General features: G+C 43.7%; 1 protein-coding gene across 1 annotated transcript; it reads right to left on the bottom strand.

Moving 5' to 3' along the window:
* Window positions 1–5,514: 5,514 nt before the first annotated feature.
* LOC125517511 (30S ribosomal protein S21, chloroplastic-like) lies at window positions 5,515–6,737 on the bottom strand. Its single transcript, XM_048682718.1, has 2 exons — window positions 6,317–6,737; window positions 5,515–5,794 (listed from the first exon to the last, which is right to left on the bottom strand). The coding sequence occupies exons 1-2, from the start codon at window positions 6,634–6,636 to the stop codon at window positions 5,686–5,688; spliced, it is 429 nt and encodes a 142-aa protein (XP_048538675.1). The 5' UTR covers window positions 6,637–6,737; the 3' UTR covers window positions 5,515–5,685.
* Window positions 6,738–23,249: the final 16,512 nt, after the last annotated feature.

Below are 23,249 nucleotides of genomic sequence, written 5' to 3'. Positions count from 1 at the left end.
GGCTGCAACGTTCATGTTGCAGACTTTTCAGACGACGAGTAAGGTGCTTTTAGGTCGTGGTTCTATACTCAGTGATGCCGTTGGAGTTATGGACTCACTTATCTTCCAAGCCTTCCGCTGTTATCGTTATTAGATGGCCTTAAGCCATATTTATTGTAATAAGTTCTCTTTCGAGACATTCGATGTACTAAGTGTGTGATTGCTACTCTGTTATAAATCCTTCAAGTACTGTGCGTGTCAGCATTACTGATCCAGGGATGACACTGAAGCACAGAGATCAGACCGTTTGAGGTCTGGTCGCTACAGGGGGCGGCGCCCCCCCTTTCCTTCCTCTCCCTGCTCTTTCCCCCTCCACTCCTAATCCAACAAGGAAGAGAGAGGGAGTCCTACTCCCGGTGGGAGTAGGACTCCTCCTGGCACGCCCCTCCTGGCCGGCCACACCTCCCCCCTTGCTCCTTTATATACGGGGGCAGGGGGCACCCTGGAGACACAACAATTGATCGTTTGATCTTTTAGCCGTGTGCGGTGCCCCCCTCCACCATAGTCCACCTCGATAATATTGTAGTGGTGCTTAGGCGAAGCCCTGCGTCGGTAGAACATCAACATCGTCACCACACCGTCGTGCTGACGAAACTCTCCCTCAACACTCGGCTGGATCGGAGTTCGAGGGACGTCATCGGGCTGAACGTGTGCTGAACTCGGAGGTGCCATACGTTCGGTACTTGATCGGTCGGATCGTGAAGACGTACGACTACATCAACCGTGTTGTGCTAACGCTTCCGCTTTCGGTCTACGAGGGTACGTGGACAACACTCTCCCCTCTCGTTGCTATGCATCACCATAATCTTGTGTGTGCGTAGGAAATTTTTTGAAATTACTACGTTCCCCAACAAATTGCACTTTGAAAATCATCACTAAACTGTTGGCAAATAGACTGCAAAGAGTAATTCTCATAATGGTCCACACAAATCAATATGGTTCCTCAACAATAGTTGCATACAAGACTGTTTAGCCTGGTCATATGAATACATTCACCAATGCTTCCAAAGTAAAAAAAGGAACTTGTGTTACTAAAACTTGACTTTGAAAAGGCATTTGACATGTTGAGCCATGATACCATTATTCAGATTATGCAAGCAAAAAGATTTGGACCCAAATGGATTTAGTGGATTAAAATGGTCTATGGCACTGGATTTTCATCTGTTCTGCTTAATGGGGTCCCAGGGAAGCAATATCTATGCAAAAAAAGGTGTCAGACAAGGAGACCCTCTCTCACCCCTAATATTTGTGATTGCTACTGATGTTCTTCAATCCATGATGAATGAGGCCATGCTCAATAACCTAGTAGATACACCTATCACACACCAACCCTGCCTTGACTTCCCCATCATTCAATATGTTGATGATACCATTCTGGTGGCCAAGGATGACACCAGACAGCTGGAACATATCAAAAACCTCCTACTCCATTATGCAGCATATTCTGGGCTCAAAGTGAATTACTCCAAATCAATTCTTATTGCCATCAGCACACCCATGGACAAGATGACTGAAATATCCAACCTATTTGGGATGCAAAATTGGTGCTCTCCCTCACACCTATCTTGGTCTACCTCTCTGCTACACCAAACCAAGAGTGGAAGATTTTGTGGCTATGTTGAAAAGAATAGAAAACAGGCTGCTTGGATGCTCTACTTTGTTGTCTACTAGAGAAAAACTCACCCTCATTAAGTCTGTCTTCTCTAGTATGCCAATTTTCTTCATGTGCACATTAATGATACCAGAGACAGTGATCAAACAAATCAACTCTTACCTCATGAACTGCTTCTGGAGGAAATTTGGTACCCAAGAAAGAGGATATGTTCTTATTTCCTGGGACAAGGTTTGTCAACCAAAAACACAAGGGGGTTTGGGTATTCTAGATATTCATTCACATAATCAGGCCCTGCTAATTAAGTTCATACACAAGTTCTTCAACAAAGAGAATACACCTTGGGTCAAGATCATCTGGGAAGCACATTATCAGAGCAGTCTCCCAGGTGAGAAAATGGTGGGATCTTTTTGGTGGAAAGCAATTCTAAAAACTCTACCCACTTTCAAGAAACATACCATACGCAAGCCTGGCAAGGGGGGCATTGCACTTTTCTGGACAGATAAGTGGATGGGAGTGTCTCTTCAACACAAGTTCCCTGAACTATTCTCCTTTGTCATAAACAAAGAGATCACATTGGTTAAAACTCTAGACCAATAGGAACTCAGATAACTGTTCCACAGACCACTTTCACAACAAGCTTACACACAATACAATTCCCTTCAGAACCAAATTCTCAGCATAGAATCTGCTGAAGACACTCATAGATGGACATACTCGTGGACCTCTCCCCACTACTCCTGTATGAAGATGTACAAGAGCATTTGTGGGGAAAATGAAGCTCATGTCATCTTTAAGTTACTTTGCAACACTGACTGTACACAAGATTTTCTTTTGGCTCTTATTGCATGATAGAGTGAGTACAAAAACTTATTGCAGCGGAGGAACATGTAGTTGGAGGATTATAAATGTGCTTTATGCACATATGCAACAGAGGAGACCTTGATCCATCTATTTTGGAATTGCCCATTTTTCATCAGCTGTTGGTCACATTTACTACCCAGCTGTTGGTCACATTTACTATCCACCAAGCAAAGAGGCATATCTGCATATGAGATCCTACTGACTTTGAGCAAACTTGCCAAAGACATTGCTATGGAGATCACAATCATGGGTTGCTAGAGTACATGGATGGTACGAAATGATAAAATCTTCAAATCTATACCGCCACACCTTAACTCTTGGAAATTATATCTCAAGGAAGGCCTTCAGAACGTTAAACTAAGAGCCAGTCATGTCAAGGCAGAACAGATTGAGAGTTGGATAGTTCAATACCTATAAGATGATACCTATGCTGCCTAGAACTAGCATTGGATGATTTTCCCATTGTATTCTTGCTTGTAAATATTCAGGCTAAAAAAAGCAAAAACATGGATGAGGAAACTTTGGGGCGCAGGCATCAAACCAACGGTCGTACCAGAAGCTGCCCAAACCCCATCCCCAACCACTGTAAAAAAAAATCGTTGCAACCACGGCCAGCGGTGGCGAAGCGCCCTCCCAGAGAGTTTTAAATCAAGCATGTCGAGCCCTCCGAGCCCCATTCTAACTTACGAGGGAGTGACCCCTAGCCCCATTTTCGCCATCATCACCACTATTCCCTCCGTTCCAAATTACTCGTCGCAGAAATGGATATATCTAGAATTAAAATACATCTAGATACACCCATATATGCGACAAGTAATTCGGAACGGAGAGAGTACTTATGAATACACAATGCAACTTATTAATCTTTTTTATCCCCCATTTAAGGAGGGGGGAGATCATCATGTGGTATACCCGAATCGCAGACAATACAGATTTGGCCGAGAGCAACTCTGCCAGCACTAGTGAACAAGTTACCTCTCCAACCCTTGAGCCTCGAGCCCCTTTATCAATAAATGGTTGCATGTCCACCTTACACAATTTTCTGAAGTCAAAGGGTAGCCCCAAATACTTACACGGGCAGGAGCCAGCCTTGGTGGGAAGACGATGCAGAACTGCTACAGTTTTCGCTTTCGGGGGTTCACAGGTTGCATATTCTTTCTGCTGAATATATTGTCCGCATTTCTCCATTAGTTCGGAAATTTAAATGAATTAGATAGAGTCTGAATTCAATAATATCGTATCAAAGCTAAGAGGTCTCGCATCTAAGGACTAAAAGAATTTAGACCTGACAAGCAGTGTTGAAGTGCTCCCCAACCCGTCCCTCGCATCGCTCTCGCGGGCGGCGGTGGGGGAACCCTAGCCCCCACCCCGCGCCTGCCTCCTACACCATCCCCTCCCCTCGCGGCCGCCAGAAGGCGCCGCCGGGCGAAGCCCGGTGCGCGTCGGCGGCGGCGGGGCCCTTCCTCTCCTCCCGGCGTGCGGCTGTAGCGCGAGATGCGGCAGCGCCGTGAAGTCTTGCCTAATGTGGCAAGGACGCGTCGTGTGGTGCGGCGGCCAGACGGCAGCGCGAGCGGGTGGCCAGGCCGTGGCGGCTGCGCGAGGGGTTGGCTTCGGGGCGGCGGCGCGGTCACGGATCCATCATGGATCTGGTCCTGTTGGCACGGTCTCGGCCTCCCCTGCTCGGCTGGCGGGTCTCGGTGGGGGGACTTCTCCTTGCTGAGATCTGGCAGCGGCGGCTTGGATCATCCAGATCCCGGCAAGGATGGTGGCGGCCCGTGCACGAGAGATGGAGGTCTTCGATCAACTCTGGGTGAAAACCTGCTATTGGCTATTGCCAAGGCCGACGATGGCGACGATGTCCGCGTCGTTCCCTTCTTGAAGGCATCGCCGAGGAGAAGTTCAAGGCCACTCTCTGCTACCTCCGGGGGAAACCCTAAATCAGTAGATCGGATGACGGTAGCTCTCTGGTGTCGTTTCCTCCTTGGGGGCGTCATTTTTGGAGGTGCACACGGGGCTCGAGGGACCAGAGGACGGCGTCTTTGGTGAAGCGGTGCTTCATCTTACACATCGATGATGGCGGATCTCGGCAGCGTGGCGCTGTGGAGATTCGGCGTCTGATGCGCAGGCAGAAAGGCCTGGCAAGGTCAGTGCTTCAGTTCTGCTCTGAGGATGGACCGAGGGATGATGGAGGTGCGGCCCTTGCAGCGTGCGGTGCTCACTGGGAGTGTGCCAGATCGGTGTGGGACCCAATCCAGGTAGTGGCTTGGATGGGACACCCGACTTTAGATGTTAGACTTCGGTGCGATGTCTGTTTGGTATTAGGCCCGGTCATTCGGCACGCCTTCATCAAGGGGATAGGAGTAGCAACGGTGTTGTCAAGATGGTGGCTTCAGGCTTATTGATGTATCACCTTGTATGGTCTTTGTGAATAATTAATAATATGGCTGCATGCATCGTCCAGATGCAGAGGCCGGAGGTACATCCTCCTTTTCTAAAAAAAAATTGTGTTGAAGTACATTGCCTGTCTCTTTCCATCAGTTTGGACTTTTGGATGAATTGGCTGGAACACAAGTTCAATACTTTGGAACAAAAGAACAGTAAAATGTAGAACTGAAATATCCTCACTTCCAATTCACACGAACTCGCATGTGAACTTTGTAGCAATGTTAAGAGGGGGAAAGTGCATGCAAGACACCAATAGGAAGAGATTCATGAGGTCCAACCTCTTGCTAGCTAGGAAGCATTTCAAATCCCCCCGCAAAAAAAAAATGAATCATTTCAAATTGAGATCTAAGGAACCAATTCATAAAACTTTCGATGTTCACATTGCTATTATGCAAAGGGCCTCCATGGGGAAAAAATCATATGAACTGCAATTATGAAAATCCTTTGATAAAAAAAGGGCTCTTACTCATTAACTTGAAAGATTTGATAAATATATGCTTTGCATTCGCAAAATGTGACAAATCCTGAAAAGTAAGTAAAAAATAGCACAGAAGTATCCGGAATGGAGATTGCGTTAGCTAACATTTGGTACAATAAAATAGTACAATTGAAGTGGAAAGAGCAGCTGGTGACTCATATAGTTTGTGCCATGCAGGCAAAAGAAAAGATCTCGAATTGCCAGAGCTGTGCATCTACAGTTGTTATGAATTCCGTCATCATTCCATTCACAGAATACCGCTAACCTCCCAGTTGTCGTTGTCCTCGTCGCGGCGGGTTCTCACAGCCTCTGAGTCTCCCTCGTCTTCGGGGAACCTACGATCATCCATCATACGCCTGCAAAAACAAAATGACATGCAGATATAAGCTTTAGTAAAAGAGACATGACAATGAAGTTTGGTCGCTGCAATAGAAAAACATTTGTGAGCGGCAATGCCCTGTCAAAAAATTGAAGATTTCTGAATTTTCGTTTCATGGTACTGTGGTTTCCCAACGATATCAAACCACTAACAAAATTGTGCTCTTACCACCACCGCAGGCAGTGGGGCAATCAAGTTTGCTAACTTCTTTCTGTAAATTTCTATCACATTTGTACGTGTTCAAGTTCGTGCTGCACTTATCTGGCTTTGGCAGCACCACAAACACTGTCTGTCTGGACCCTTCATCATTATAATATAACAGCATGAAATTCTAAATCAATCCAAATCCTGCAGAATCCGTGTCACATTTCTGTTCCGCTTCCAACATCCAAGAAATGGCCTTTTCCACCGTCTGACATGAGACTAAGCTCGGACGTCTCAGATTCTCAAGTCTTCTTCCTACAGCATCGAGGAAAGGCAGCGTCAACGAGAGGTTTACCTGCGGCGGTTGCGGCGGCCGGCCTCGCGGGCCTTGCGGATCTTCTTGTCCTTGGTGTTCTCGTGCCGCCGGCGGCGCTTGATCTCCTGGAGCAGGCCGGCCTTCATCACCTCCCGCCGGAAGCGCCGGAAGATGGAGTCCTCCCCCTCGTTCTCGTCCACCACGATCTGCACGTTGTAGCCCTTGGCGGCCAGCACGGGCGTCGGTGCGCGGCGGGCGGTCATGTGGACCGCCGAAGGCGCGGAGCACTTCCCCGAGAACGGGGCCAGGGGAAGCTGGAGCAGGGCGCTCAGCATGGAAGTGCCGGTAGGGGCGGCCATGGCTGTGGCCTTCGACTAGTCGGCTCTGACGCTTGCTGCGCTCTCTTTGAGTTCCGGGTTTTGGATGAGGCTGGGGAAGGTAGGAGGCTGAGCCGGTGAGGCTTGGCTTATCCCCTTATTTATTTCTGAGTTTTGGAGGGAAGTGACACCTTTTTTCCTCTTTGGAATACTCATTTCTATTAATTCTATTCTAAGAAGAATTCAAACATTAAAAAAATTGGTACTCCCTCGGAGGGAGTACTAAAATGTTGTGTTCTTTTTTGGATAAATAGCAGTAGACAGATGGAACTAAAATTACTATTTCCTATTTCTTGAACGGTTAACAACTAAATTTTGAACATTCATGAAAAAGAGACTAAATTTTGTAAAATTAGGCCCATTACTGTCTTCTTCCTCATGTTGCTTACTCATACCAGCGTTCGACTAAACCATCACATATTTATTTGTGGCTGGTAAAATCTCTAAGTAATTGTTGCTCCTAAAAACAATAACCGGAAGATCGAGCGAGTGAGAATTTCTCCTGAAAGTCCTATTCTGATCCCGAACTCATATGCACCCTGATGAATAATAAAATAGAAAAAAGTAATGAAAAACAAATGAAAACTTTGGCAAATGATTTCTATTCATAACAAATTTCAGCACGAAATGACATTCGTGGAAGTCATGAAAAAAAACAGCACTCCAAAATGTTTACAAAATCATTTTTGGACCATCAACTTTGTTTTTTTGCCATGACTTCCACTAATTTCATTTCATGATGATTTTTTGCAAGCATACAAAACATTTGTCAAAGTTTAACACACAAAAAAAGTTTTTTTTTGATTTTTTTTTTACTATTTCCTAAAATTTTACTGTTCGTCATGGAGCATTTGAGTTCGGGAGCGGATACTCCACGTCTAACTTCTAACCCTTTTTCGAAAGTTCAGCTAAAAATAAGGTTCCTTTTAACCTTAAAACCATATATTCTTTTGATTAAGACCAGTCTCCTCAGCATTCAATTTGATTGTCCTCCAAACGGGCGAAATGTGTTCATAGGGTTAATGTCGGAGAGTACCACACTGAAATGGCAAAGCTCAATGAATAGGGGTTTGGTGTTGGGTTCAACACCAATACCTTAGGGGTTTGACATTGTAAAATAATTTCTCTTCATGAAAAAGCTAGATTTGTTTTTTTCCAACGCCAATAAATGTGGTGTTGAGATAGACAAGTTTATTGTCGAAGAGGCTAGCATTGAGCAAAATGGTTAGATTGACTAAAGATAAGGAAGAAAAAGGTGAAAAAGAACACATATACATGTATAACGTGTTTGCTTTGGGGGCAGCAACGCAAACGCAGAAGTAATGAAGTTGTGTTGTTACTGTAAATTCAATGGAAGAAAATCAAAAGTTTAGTTGATGTAACGGTAACGCAAGCTAAAACTCTACTCATGTCGTGGAATTTGTCATGGCAGATGTCCTAGTGCGAAGACTTAGTCGTGAGGCCAACGCATCTATGCGGTAGCTTGAAGGGGTTGGTCGGAATCGAGAGACGCAACACGCAAGACAAAGTTTTAGACAACTTCGGGCCCCGGGAAACATCATCTGGTAATAGCCCTACATGTTGTTTGTGCCTAGGTCTCATTATGCTCATGAGGGAGACGCCGCGTAAGCCGGCTCTCCTATAGTTGTGTTTAGCCTTAGCTATTATTTTCTGCCCCTCTTGGGGTGCCCTGCCCCTCCTTATATATGTTGAAGGGGCGGGTTACATGACTAGTCCTAGTAGGATTAGGATTACTCTATTACAAGTGGAGTCCTAGTCTTGCTTCCTTTGTAGGAGAATATTCCTTATGCCTTTCCTCTTAAGCCGGCCCACCATCACATGAACCGGCCTTCTCGGCCTTGGGCCTTGTCATCTATCTGACCCGCCGTCGGGGTCATCAGTGAGTGGAGAGATCCGGACGGGTCACCTAGTGAGTCGCCATGTTAGGGCGGGTCATAAGTGAGTCGCCAAGTCCGGCCGGGTCATACCGCGGGGTATATCCCCGACATTAGCCCCCAGTTTAATTTGGATTTATCCATGTTAAACTGATCCTGCAAAATAAACACAAGAACAAATTTGACAGGTTGTGCTCTGGGTTAAAAATTCTTGTAAGCCGGCACCTGATCATCCTTAAGTCCTTGTCATTTCCTTCTTCTGGACAGTCTAGGTCAATAGACCAGCTTCATAATCAATTTGCTGACATTGGCTTCTCACAGCAATATATTGTGAAGAATATTTGATTCAGCTCCCAATGCTTAACAAAAATATTGGTCTTGAAATACTCATCTGATTTTCAGCCGGCTTATAGAACTTGCCGGTTTATCATTGCCAAAATATCTGGTTTATAAATATTGATAGCACCGGGCCATAATTGTTGCCGACGCCGGGTCATAGTTATTGGTGACGCCGAGTCATGATTGTTGGTGACGCCGGGTCATGATTGTTGCAGACACCGGGTCAATCTATTTTGCTCAAAACTGAAAATTGGAAGATATCTCTCCCTTATATCCATATTACCTGTAGCCCCCCAGTCTTGAGCAGAACAAAGTGATGACTTAAGACTTGCTTCAATATAAATACTGCCACTTTGAAGAAATCCATGTTTGTTCATCTCAGTCATTAGTAAAGACTGGATACTTCATATATGTAGCCCCCAAGTGCCGGGTTGACATGCTTGCAGCAACCTGGGACTTGTAATTTCCTGATGCCCATGAAAACTTCAACCAATGTATCCCCCAAGTGCCGGGTCATTAAGCAATAATGAGCAGATATTTTGTAGATATGATCATGTAGATTTGAACAACAACGTGTAGCCCCCAAGGGCCGGCTTAATAAGATAATACTGAGTTAGGACTTTATACGTACTTCATTGAAAATAATATCATATGATGTAACCCTCACCATGGGGCTCGAACCCACGTCCATAAGGTTAAGAGATTTGTACTCTACCAACTGAGTAGTGGACCTTTCAATAAAATGGATTAAGATTTATGTACCTTGAATTTTTAACAGGAGCAATTGGTAGCTGATACGTCTCCAACGTATCTATAATTTTTGATTGCTCCATGCTATTATATTATCTATTTTGGATGTTAATGGGTTTTATTTTACACTTTTATATCATTTTTAGGACTAACCTACTAACCGGAGGCCCAGCCCAAATTGCTGGGTTTTTTTGCCTATTTTAGAGTTTCGCCGAAAAGGAATATCAAACGGAGTCCAAACGGAATGAAACCTTCGGGAACGTGATTTTCTCAACAAACTTGATCTAGGATACTTGGAGTGGGCGTCAAGAAACAATCGAGGAGGCCACGAGGCAGGGGGGCGCACCCTCCACCCTTGTGGGCCCCTCGTTACTCCACCGATGTACTTCTTCCTCCTATATATATCCACATACCCCCAAACATCCAGGAGCACCACAAAAACCTAATTCCACCGCCGCAACCTTCTGTACCCGAGAGATCCCATCTTGGGGCCTTTTCCAGAGCTCCGCCGGAGGGGGCATTGATCACGGAGGGCCTCTACACCAACTCCATGGCCTCTCCGGTGATGTGTGAGTAGTTTACTTCAGACCTTCGGGTCCATAGTTATTAGCTAGATGGCTTCTTCTCTCTCTTTGGATCTCAATACAAAGTTCTCCTTGATACATCTCCAACGTATCTATAATTTTTGATTGTTCCATGCTATTATATTATCCGTTTCGGATATTTATGGGCTTTATTATGCACTTTTATATTATTTTTGGGACTAACCTATTAACCCAGAGCCCAGCGCCAGTTTCTGTTTTTCCCTTGTTTCAGTGTTTCACAGAAAAGGAATATCAAACGGAGTCCAAACGGAATAAAACCTTCGGGAGCGTAATTTTTGGAACGAACGTGATCCGGGAGACTTGGAGTTGAAGTCAAGAAAGCTTCGAGGTGGCCACGAGGCAGGGAGGCGCGCCTGCCCGCCCTGGGCGTGCCCCCGCCCTCGTGGGCCCCTCATGGCTCCCCTGACCGACTTCTTTCGCCTATATATGTCCATATACCCAAAAAACATCGGAGAGCAGAATAGATCCGGAGTTCCGCCGCCAGAAGCCTCTGTAGCCACCGAAAAACAATCTAGACCCGTTCTGGCACCCTGCCGGAGGGGGGAATCCCTCTCCGATGGCCATCTTCACCATCTCGGCGCTCTCCATGATGAGGAGGGAGTAGTTCTCCCTCGGGGCTGAGGGTATGTACCAGTAGCTATGTGTTTGATCTCTCTCTCTCTCGTGTTCTTGAGGTGATACGATCTTGATGTATCGCGAGCTTTGCTATTATATTTGGATCTTATGATGTTTCTCCCCCTCTACTCTCTTGTGATGAATTGAGTTTTCCCTTTGAAGTTATCTTATCGGATTGAGTCTTTAAGGATTTGAGAACAGTTGATGTATGTCTTGCATGTGCTTATCTGTGGTGACAATGGGATATCACGTGATCCACTTGATGTATGTTTTGGTGATCAACTTGCGAGTTCCGTGAACTTATGCATAGGGGTTGGCACATGTTTTCGTCTTGACTCTCCGGTAGAAACTTTGGGGCACTCTTTGAAGTTCTTTGTGTTGGTTGAATAGATGAACCTGAGACTGTGTGATGCATATCGTATAATCATACCCACGGATACTTGAGGTGACATTGGAGTATCTAGATGACATTAGGGTTTTGGTTGATTTGTGTCTTAAGGTGTTATTCTAGTACGAACTCTATGATAGATCGAACGGAAAGAATAGCTTCGTGTTATTTTACTACAGACTCTTGAATAGATTGATCAGAAAGGATAACTTTGAGGTGGTTTCGTACCCTACCATAATCTCTTCGTTTGTTCTCCGCTATTAGTGACTTTGGAGTGACTCTTTGTTGCATGTTGAGGGATAGTTATATGATCCAATTATGTTATTATTGTTGAGAGAACTTGCACTAGTGAAAGTATGAACCCTAGGCCTTGTTTCCTAGCATTGCAATACCGTTTACGCTCACTTTTATCATTAGTTACCTTGCTGTTTTTATATTTTCAGATTACAAAAACCTTTATCTATCATCCATATTGCACTTGTATCACAATCTCTTCGCCAAACTAGTGCACCTATACAATTTACCATTGTATTGGGTGTGTTGGGGACACAAGAGACTCTTTGTTATTTGGTTGCAGGGTTGCTTGAGAGAGACCATCTTCATCCTACGCCTCCCACGGATTGATAAACCTTAGGTCATCCACTTGAGGGAAATTTGCTATTGTCCTACAAACCTCTGCACTTGGAGGCCCAACAACGTCTACAAGAAGAAGGTTGTGTAGTAGACATCAAGCTCTTTTCTGGCACCGTTGCCGCGGAGGTGAGTGCTGGAAGGTATATCTTTAGATCTTGCAATCGAATCTTTTAGTTTCTTGTTTTATCACTAGTTTAGTTTATAAAAGAAAACTAAAAATGGAATTGAGGATACCTCATATGCTTCATCTTTTTAATATCTTTCATGAAAATAAGGATTCCGATAATTGTGCCAAAGTGTTAGAAGAAGAATGCATTAGAATGTTTGGCACTAAATCTTTATATGATGAGCATGATTGCAATGTTGTTAGTATGAATTCCTTGAATATCTATGATGCTAATGATATGCAATGCCACAAGCTTAGGGATGCTATGTTTGATGAAGATGATATTTTTTGTCCCCCAAGATTTGATGAGCAAATTTATTATGATGATAGCATGCCTCCTATTTATGATGATTATATTGATGAAAGTGGGTTTGGAAGAGTGTCAACTTTAGGAAGTGATGATCCCACTATTTTGGAGGATGTTGAATCTTATTGTGATAATTATGAAAGTGAATTTGGAGACGTCATGACTTTATTTAGTGATGAATCCACTATTTCGGAAGAGGTTCCAATTGATTATGAGAACAAAGTTGCTATCTATGATGATTATTGTGATGACTTGTATGCTATAAAGAATAATGGTATCCATGAAACTTGTCATCATGATTTTAACTTTCAATTGGATTATGCCTCACATGATAGTTATTTTGTTGAGCTTGCTCCCACTACTATTCATGAGAAGAAATTTGCTTATGTGGAGAGTAATAAAAATTCTATGCTTGTAGATCATGAAAAGAATGCTTTATGTGATGGTTATATTGTTGAATTCATTCATGATGCTACTGAAAATTATTATGAGGGAGGAACATATGCTTGTAGGAATTGCAATAATATCAAGTTTCCTCTCTATGTGCTTAAAATCTTGAAGTTATGCTTGTTTTACTTTCCTATGCTAGTTGACTGTTGTTCCCATAAGTTGTTTGCTCACAAAATCCCTATGCATAGGAAGTGGGTTAGACTTAAATGTGCTAGTCATATTCTTCATGGTGCTCTCTTTATGTTACAATTCTTATCTTTTATGTGAGCATCATTGATATCATCATGCCTAGCTAGGGGTGTTAAATGATAGCGCTTGTTGGGAGGCAACCCAATTTTATTTTTGGTCCTTGATTTTTGCTCCTGTTTAGTAATAAATAATTCATCTAGCCTCTGTTTGGATGTGGTTTTATGTTTTAGTTAGTGTTTGTGCCAAGTAGAACCTTTGGTAAGACTTGGGGAAAGTCTTTGCGATCATGCTGTAAAAAACAGAAACTTTAGCGCTCACGAGATTTGCTGCAATTTCTTATTGGAGTGTGCTATTTAGTTAATTCTTTTTGCAGTTGATTAATAGAAAAATTACTCAGGTCCAACAATTTATTTGATAATTTTATGAGTTCCATAAGTATACGTTTGATCCAGATTACTACAGACTGTTCTGTTTTTGACAGATTCTGTTTACAATGTGTTGTTTGCTTATTTTGATGAATCTATGAGTAGTATCGGAGGGTATGCACCATAGATAAGTTGGAATAAAGTAAATATTACACCAATATGAATTTAGAATGAGTTAAAAACAGTACCTAAGTGGTGATTTATTTTCTTATACTAACGGAGCTTACGAGTTTTGTGTTAAGTTTTGTGTTGTGAAGTTTTCAAATTTTGGGTATTGATTCGATGGACTATGGAATAAGGAGTGGTAAGATCCTAAGCTTGGGGATTCCCAAGGCACCCCAAGGTAATATTCAAGGACAAACAAGAGCCTAAGCTTGGGGATGCCCGGATGGCATCCCCTCTTTTGTCTTCGTTCATCGGTAACTTTACTTGGAGCTATATTTTTATTCACCACATGATATATGTTTTGCTTGGAGCGTCATTTTATTTTACGTAGTTTTGCTTGCTGTTTGAATAAAATACCAAGATCTGAAATTCTTAAATGTTATAGAGTCTTCACATAGTTTGATAATTATTCGACTACTCATTGATCTTCACTTATATCGTTCGGAGTAGTTTGTTGTTGCTCTAGTGCTTCACTTATATCTTTTTAGAGCACGGTGGTGGTTTTTATTTTATAGAAATAGATGAACTCTCATGCTTCACTTATATTATTTTGAGAGTCCTAAACAACATGGTAATTTGCTTTGGTTATGAATTTAGTTCTAATATGATGGGCATCCAAGAGGGATATAATAAAAACTTTCATATAGAGTGCATTGAATACTATGAGAAGTTTGATACTTGATAATTGTTTTGAGATATGAAGATGGTGATATTAGAGACATGCTAGTTGAGTAGTTGTGAATTTGAGAGATACCTGTGTTAAAGTTTGTGATTCCCGTAGCATGCACGTATGGTGAACCGTTATGTGATGAAGTCAGAGCATAATTTATTTATTTATTGTCTTCCTTATGAGTGGCGGTCAGGGACGAGCAATGGTCTTTTCCTACCAATCTATCCCCCTAGGAGCATGCGCGTAATACTTTGTTTCGATAACTAATAAATTTTTGCAATAAGTATGTGAGTTCTTTATGACTAATGTTGAGTCCATGGATTATACGCACTCTCACCCTTCCACCATTGCTAACCTCTCTAGTACCGCACAACTTTCACCGGTACCATAAACCCACCATATATCTTCCTCAAAACAGCCACCATACCTACCTATTATGGCATTTCCATAGCCATTCCGAGATATATTGCCATACAACTTTCCACCGTTCCGTTTATTATGACACGCTTCATCATTGTCATATTGCTTTGCATGATCATGTAGTTGACATCGTATTTGTGGCAAAGCCACCGTTCATAATTCTTTCATACATGTCACTCATGAGTCATTGCACATCCCGGTACACCACCGGAGGCATTCATATAGAGTCATATTTTGCTCTAAGTATCGAGTTGTAATTCTTGAGTTGTAAGTAAAAAAGAAGTGTGATGATCATCATTATTAGAGCATTGTCCCAGTGAGGAAAGGATGATGGAGACTATGATTCCCCCACAAGTCGGGATGAGACTCCAGATGAAAAATAAATTAAAAAAAGAAAGAGAAAAAAGAGGCCAAAAAAAGAGAAGGCCCAAAAAACAAAAAAAATGAGAGAAAAAGAGAGAAGGGGCAATGCTACCATCCTTTTACCACACTTGTGCTTCAAAGTAGCACCATGATTTTCATGATAGAGAGTCTCCTATGTTGTCACTTTCATATACTAGTGGGAATCTTTCATTATAAAACTTGCCTTGTATATTCCAATGATGGGCTTCCTCAAAATGCCCTAGGTATTCGTGAGAAAGCAAGTTGGATGCACACCCACTTAGTTTCTTTTTGAGCTTTCATACACTTATAGCTCTAGTGCATCAGTTGCATGGCAATCCCTACTCACTCACATTGATATCTATTGATGGGCATCTCCATAGCCCATTGATACGCCTAGTTGATGTGAGACTATCTTCTCCTTTTTTGTCTTCTCCACAACCACCACTCCATTCCACCTATAGTGCTATGTCCATGGCTCACACTCATGTATTGCGTGAAGATTGAAAAAGTTTGAGAACATCAAAAGTATGAAACAATTTCTTGGCTTGTCATCGGGGTTGTGCGAGATTTAAATATTTTGTGTGATGATGATAGAGCATAGCCAGACTATATGATTTTGTACGGATAGCTTTCTTTGGCCATGTTATTTTGAGAAGACATGATTACTTTGTTAGTATGATTGAAGTATTATTATTTTTATGTCAATATTAAACTTTTGTCTTGAATCTTTTGGATCTGAATATTCTTGCCACAATAAATAGAATTACATGGAAAAATATGTTAGGTAGCATTCCACATCAAACATTTTGTTTTTATAATTTACCTACTCGAGGACGAGCAGTAATTAAGCTTGGGGATGCTGATACGTCTCCAACGTATCTATAATTTTTTATTGTCCATGCTATTATATTATCCGTTTTGGACATTTATGGGCTTTATTATGCACTTTTACATTATTTTTGGGACTAACCTATTAACCCAGATCCCAGTGCCAGTTTTTGTTTTTCCCTTGTTTCAGTGTTTCGCAGAAAAGGAATATCAAACAGAGTCCAAACGGAATGAAACCTTCGAGAGCGTGATTTTTGGAACGAACGTGATCCAAGAGACTTGGAGTTGAAGTAAAGGAAGCTTCGAGGTGGAAATGAGGCAGGGAGGCGCGCCTACCCCCTGGGTGCGCCCCCACCCTCGTGGGCCCCTCATGGCTCCCCTGACCGACTTCCTTCGCCTATATATATGTCCATATACCCTAAAAACATGGAAGAGCAGAATAGATCGGGAGTTCCGCCGCCAGAAGTCTCCGTAGCCACTGAAAACTAATCTGGACCCGTTCTAGCACCCTGCCGGAGGGGGGAATCCCTCTCCGGTGGCCATCTTCATCATCCCGGCGCTCTCCATGACGAGGAGGGAGTAGTTCTCCCTCGGGGCTGAGGGTATGTACCAGTAGCTATGTGTTTGATCTCTCTTTCTATCTATCTCTCTCTCTCTCTCGTGTTCTTGAGGTGATACGATCTTGATGTATCGCGAGCTTTGCTATTATAGTTGGATCTTATGATGTTTCTCCCCCTCTACTCTCTTGTGATGAATTGAGTTTTCCCTTTGAAGTTATCTTATCGGATTGAGTCTTTAAGGATTTGAGAACACTCGATGTATGTCTTGCATGTGCTTATCTGTGGTGACAATGGGATATCACTTGATCCACTTGATGTATGTTTTGGTGATCAACTTGCGAGTTCCGTGAACTTATGCATAGGGGTTGGCACACGTTTTCGTCTTGACTCTCCGGTAGAAACTTTGGGGCACTCTTTGAAGTTCTTTGTGTTGGTTGAATAGATGAATCTGAGATTGTGTGATGCATATCGTATAATCATACCCACGGATACTTGAGGTGACATTGGAGTATCTAGGTGAGATTAGGGTTTTGGTTGATTTGTATCTTAATGTGTTATTCTAGTACGAACTCTATGATAGATCGAACAGAAAGAATAGCTTCGTGTTATTTTACTACGGACTCTTGAATAGATCGATCAGAAAGGATAACTTTGAGGTGGTTTCGTACCCTACCATAATCTCTTCGTTTGTTCTCCGCTATTAGTGACTTTGGAGTGACTCTTTGTTGCATGTTGATGGATAGTTATATTATCCAATTATGTTATTATTGTTGAGAGAACTTGCACTAGTGAAAGTATGAACCCTAGGCCTTGTTTCCTAGCATTGCAATACCGTTTACGCTCACTTTTATCATTAGTTACCTTGCTGTTTTTATATTTTCAAATTACAAAAACCTTTATCTATCATCCATATTGCACTTGTATCACCATCTCTTCGCCGAACTAGTGCACCTATACAATTTACCATTGTATTGGGTGTGTTGGGGACACAGGAGACTCTTTGTTATTTTGTTGCAAGGTTGCTTGAGAGAGACCATCTTCATCCTACGCCTCCCACAGATTGATAAACCTTAGGTCATCCACTTGAGAGAAATTTGCTACTGTTCTAAAAACCTCTGCACTTGGAGGCCCAACAACGTCTACAAGAAGAAGGTTGTGTAGTAGACATTCCGGAGCTCCGCCGGAGGGGGCATTGATCACGGAGGGCCTCTACATCAACTCCATGGCCTCTCGGATGATGTGTGAGTAGTTTACTTCAGACATTCGGGTCCATAGTTATTAGCTAGATGGCTTCTTCTCTCTCTTTGGATCTCAATACAAAGTTCTCCTTGATTCTCTTGGAGATCTATTCGATGTAATCTTCTTTTGCGGTGTGTTTGTTGAGATCCGATGAATTGTGGGTTTATGATCAAGTTTATCTATGAACATTATTTGAATCTCCTCTGAATTCTTTTATGTATGATTGGTTATCTTTGCAAGTCTCTTCAAATTATCAGTTTGCTTTGGCCTACTAGATTGATCTTTCTTGCAATGGGAGAAGTGCTTAGCTTTGGGTTCAATCTTGCGGTGTCCTTTCCCAGTGACAGCAGGGGCAACAAGGCACGTATTGTATTGTTGCCATCGAGGATAAAAAGATGGGGTTTATATCATATTGCATGAGTTTATCCCTCTACATCATGACATCTTACTTAAAGCATTACTTTGTTCTTATGAACTTAATACTCTAGATGCATGCTGGATAGCGGTCGATGTGTGGAGTAATAGTAGTAGATGCAGAATCGTTTCGGTCTACTTGTCACGGACGTGATGCCTATATACATGATCATACCTAGATATTCTCATAACTATGCTCAATTCTATCAATTGCTCGACGGTAATTCGGTTACCCACCGTAATACTTATTGTAACATCCCAAATTTATTAAATTTTGATGTTAATAGAATCATTCAATGCATCTCATATTTCTTTGCATTTTGGAATTTTTGAAATATTCAAATAATAGTTTTCCACTCGAGAAAAACAAATGAGAGGGGATAAGATGACTTCCTCAAAATATAAAAAGAGTGGGAAATTTTATTTTGAATATTACTTTAAGTTTTGGAGTTGATTGGTATCTATTTTATTTGCAAAAAGTGCATTAGTTGCATTAGGAAAATTATTTTCAAAATGTTCTGTGCTTAAGTTAATGTTCATTAGGCTCTAAATATTATGTAGTTATTTTAGAAATTAATTTGGTGTTTTTATTAATTCAATTGAATTAGTTATGAGCACTTTAGTCTCTAGTTAAAAAAACACACACACGCACGCAGCCTGGACCGAAACTGGGTTCGGCCCAGGAGCGCCCGACCGGCCCAGCTGGCCATTTCGGCCCAAGGCCGCCCGCGCGCCCGAAACCTCCCGTACTGGTCGACCGTCCGCAGCCCCCCTCACTCGCTAACGCTGCCGCCGCCATTGACTGGTGGGCCCCGCTCCACCTCATCTCCCCAACCTCCCGCTTTCCCCGCTCGGGTGAGCTCGTCGCCACGCTCCCGCAACCGCCGGGCGAGGCCCTCACGGATAATGCATATCCGCGACACCCGCACGCCCTCCCCTCACCTATAAATGCCCCGGGCTACCCTCAGTCGACCTCGCCGTCCCGCTTCTCCCCACGCCGCCCATAGCCGCCGCTATCACCGTTTGCATCTCGCCGGAGCCGCACCGCTCCGTCATCCCTTCCGTCGCCAGTAAGCCACCATGGCCTTCCCCTTCTTCGTCAAATGGCTCCCCACGGCAAAGCGCACCCGTTTGACACCTTTTCCTCGCCTAGGTTCCGTCGAAGACGCCGCACCATCGACGCCGGAGCCGCCAGAGCACCGAAGGCCGCCGCCTTCGCCCCGCCCTGTTCAGACGCTGCCGACGCACCCCGACGCCACCATCCGGACGCCCAAGCCGCGCCGCACCTCCCCGTCTTCTTCCCCGACGCCGAGGACCACCGCAGCCGCCGCCCCTTCCGTCACCGACGCCGCGCCGCCGTCTTCATCGTCGCCGGCCATCACCACCACCCACTGTGATCCACCACCCCACCCTCGCCCGTTCGATCTACCTTGGACGACCCAGATTAGATTAGGTCCGTTTTTTTATTTTGCGAAGAGGTACGCGGTTAACCGCGGTTCCCTTAGACCATGCGGTTTATTTAAACCGAGCGTCGGTTTTTCTTTAATTAGCCACCGCCATTTTTTTTCTTATTTAGCGGTCGTTCGCCGTATAGCCTCCGCAGCGGACGCTGCTCGGCCAGCCAGGAGCCGCCACGTGGCCAGGGACCTGTTTGCGGTAGTTTTTCTTCACCATTTAGTCCCTGTAAATAGCAGATTACTCCCTGATCTTAGATTAGCCATGACTTTCAAACCGTAGATCCAAACTCGATGAAACCAGCGGCAAATTCTTCGTATTGTTTAGCTCTATCCAGTAGTATAATTTTTTCAAACTTTTGTTAGATTCAAATTTGAATTTATTCAGATTCGAATTTGAACTTCATATGGCCATATCTCCCAAACCGTAGCTCCGATTAAGTTGATTCCTTTTGCATGCTGACACCGTAGACAAACCCTATCACCTGGACCTTTGTCACAATAATTTTCACACACTAGAATCTACCCTTTAATAGTTTTACTAGTATGCATAGTATGCACAATAATTTTCACGTCACTCTTTGAACCATAGGCCTATGTTGTTTTGCACTTAGAATATTTCTGTAGTAGCTTAGTGTGTTGTATGTTCATTTGGTTTTTCCGAGACTTTTTGCTATGCATGTTCTTTTAGCTCTCTGGAATGTTTGTTTATCTTCTTTGCGATAGATTGCCTGGAGTACGAAGCAGAATATTATCAGTCTTTAGAATTCAACCAGCAGTACCAAGGCAAGTTACATCTTGATCATGTTTCATTACCTATGTTTTTATTATGCACTTAGTTCTTTGCGGTAGGACTGCATGGTAGGAAACTGGTGCCGCATGACTTTGCTTTTCACCTAGTAGTTCATTGAGGTAGGTCTGAACCATATAACTTTGTCACCATCGTTTTACTTTATGTTGCTATGCTAAGTAGACGTAGATTGGGAAGTGATCATTGTAAAGTTTGAGTGACAATGTAGTAAATAGGACCTAAGTTAATTAATGAACTACCTGGGCGGAAACTTGTGGGAATGGTGGTGAAGTACAGTGGGGCACGCATGGGAAATCCATGGTGGTGCACCACTAGTGGACCGTCCGCTCAGGATCAAAGAGATCAATCGTATTACCATGTCTAGAAGCTTATGTGTGCAGCCACAAGCCAATATGGGCTCTGGCTTAGTTGAGTAGTTAGTGTGACCCCTTCCGGGATGGGCTAGCAGATGTAGAATGATGTAGGTGTACCGGCCTATCCGTGGGTTAAGGGGGAATATTTTTGAAAGGCTATGTCTCGATCTTCCGATCATGGAGGTGGTCGAGTCTTGTGGGGAAAAGTGCACAACCTCTGTAGAGTTTCAACCTAATCGATTAGCCGTGTCCCCGGTTACAGACAACTTGAGCATCTAGTAGTGGAAATGCCGGGAGATCTCCTCACCTTTAATTAAACAGTTGGGTTTTTAAATGAAACTTGGGAACGGATGGAGTTGGGTTTGCCAACTCATCCTATGCAAATGTGTAGTAGTAGAATAACATCTTTTATAATAGGGAAAAACTAGCTTTATGCAAAAAACTAAACCTAGAGCTTTCCACTAGCCAAATTGTATGTAACAGTAGGTTCATTACACTATGATGTGACTTGCCAGTACATTCAATGTACTGACCCATTTGGCTACAACTTATCACGTTGCAGATATATCCGACGAGGATTAAGGTGCGATAGGTCGATGTTCTACACTCAACCTTGCTCGTGGAGTTGGACTCATTTACTTCTTTGCTTCCGCAATATTTGCTTATTGGCTCTATGCCCTATTTTGTAATAAATGTATTGCTCCTGGACTATCGATGTAATAAAGAGATGTGTGTTATTTCGGTTATTTCATCGAGTACTGTGTGTGCTAGCAAGTCGATCTAGGGACTAGCACGGTAAGCACAAAGACTTTGACTCTTACCGAGTCGGGTCGCTACAAGATGGTATCAGAGCACACGTTGACTGTAGGACGTGACCCCTAGAAATGGAGAAAAGCCATAGGATAAAAACTATATTTTTCATTTTCCATATATATCCTTTGGTCTCGTACCTTCTCTGCTTCAATACTAATTTCTTCTGTTTCAAAATGTAGATGTCATCCGCCCTTGTTGAGTTCGAGCAGCCCGATGAGACCATGCTCTTTGGAAGGCAGCTGGTGAAGATCACGAAGCACCTGAAGATTGGGCTTCCCACATTCACTGGAACCTTCACAGCCACCCTGCCCGGGGAGACACGTTGGAGGATCGATGCTCATATCCCCGGACGCATCCTCGAAAACCGCACCAAGCCCATTGATTTCCATGTGGATACCGCAACATGGGGCTTGGGCAGGGGTATCGCTGCTCACATTGCTCTCGGACGCATTCGAGAGGTGTATGACGAAGACCTTAAGAGGACCTCCTTTGTGATGTACGGACGCCGCGACGCAAATGGAGATGTGGTGCGTACCCTGGAGGACGAGACGATAGCATCCCATATCCAGTACATGGAGGAACACATTCGTATGATGGAGCTGGAGCTGTCCGACAACATGGTCGTCATCAAGAACCTCATGACCCGCAAGGCCGAGCTAGAGGAGGAGCTCCAGGACGCTCGCATCGAGCATGAAGGAGAGCTGGACGCACTGCAGGAGAAGATAGACGACCTGAAGCTTGAGCTCGAGGAGGCCAAGGAGAAGCTGGATGAGGGAGAAAACATCCAGGAGGATCACTCGTATGGTGCCTATGTCAGTCAGGAGAGGGACCAAAATGATGAGCTCGGAGATGACGACACGGAGAGCGATGCAAGGACACCCGATGTCGACATGGTTGACTGGTCCTCATCTGATGAGAGTTAGATTTTATACCACCATGAGAGTTTAGAAATTCGATTTCGTTATCCGATTAGTTTTATTTCATTTGTAAGACCTTGTCAAATCTTGTGACATGGCTTACCTTAGGTTTGATTATTCATGTGAACCTCTTTGTTTGAAATTGAATTGGAGTGATTTGAAGTTTTATTGCTATCATGTGCATATGGGTAGTGTGATTTTACTTGCTAGGCCTTGTTCTATTCTAACTCATCATCCACTCTGAAACCCATCAGATGCCTCCAAGACGTGACCCCGGATTCAGCTTTCCGCCGGAGCTTACGCAATTGATCCATCAAAAGAATGCTCTTATGCAGATGCTCATTCAGAACCAGAACCAGAACCAGAACAACAACAACAACCCACCGCCGCCACCCCCGGTTGACAGTCTTACCCATTTTCTGAGGCTGAACCCACCCGTGTTCTCCAGCAGCACGGAGCCGATCGTCGCAGATGACTGGCTCCGCAAGATAGGAAGGGAGCTGGCCATGGTAGGATGCAATGATGCGGAGAAGGTGAAGTTTGCTGCCCACCAGCTGGATGGACTGACAGCTGCTTGGTGGGAGAACTACACCACCACATATCCCATGGAGAATGTGACTTGGGCTCAGTTCCAGCGGGCGTTCCGCACTGCTCATGTTTCAGCTGGAGCCATGAGTCTGAAGAAGGAGTTCCGCAGCTTGCGCCAGGGAGGACACACGGTATCTCAGTATGTTGATGAGTTCAGTAAGTTGGCCCGTTACGCCCCAGAGGACGTGGCCACCGATGCAGCCAAGCAGGAGAAGTT

Source organism: Triticum urartu, chromosome 6, assembly GCF_003073215.2.
Source record: "Triticum urartu cultivar G1812 chromosome 6, Tu2.1, whole genome shotgun sequence".
Lineage (NCBI taxonomy): Eukaryota > Viridiplantae > Streptophyta > Magnoliopsida > Poales > Poaceae > Triticum > Triticum urartu.
This window is presented reverse-complemented; position numbering and strand designations above follow the sequence as displayed.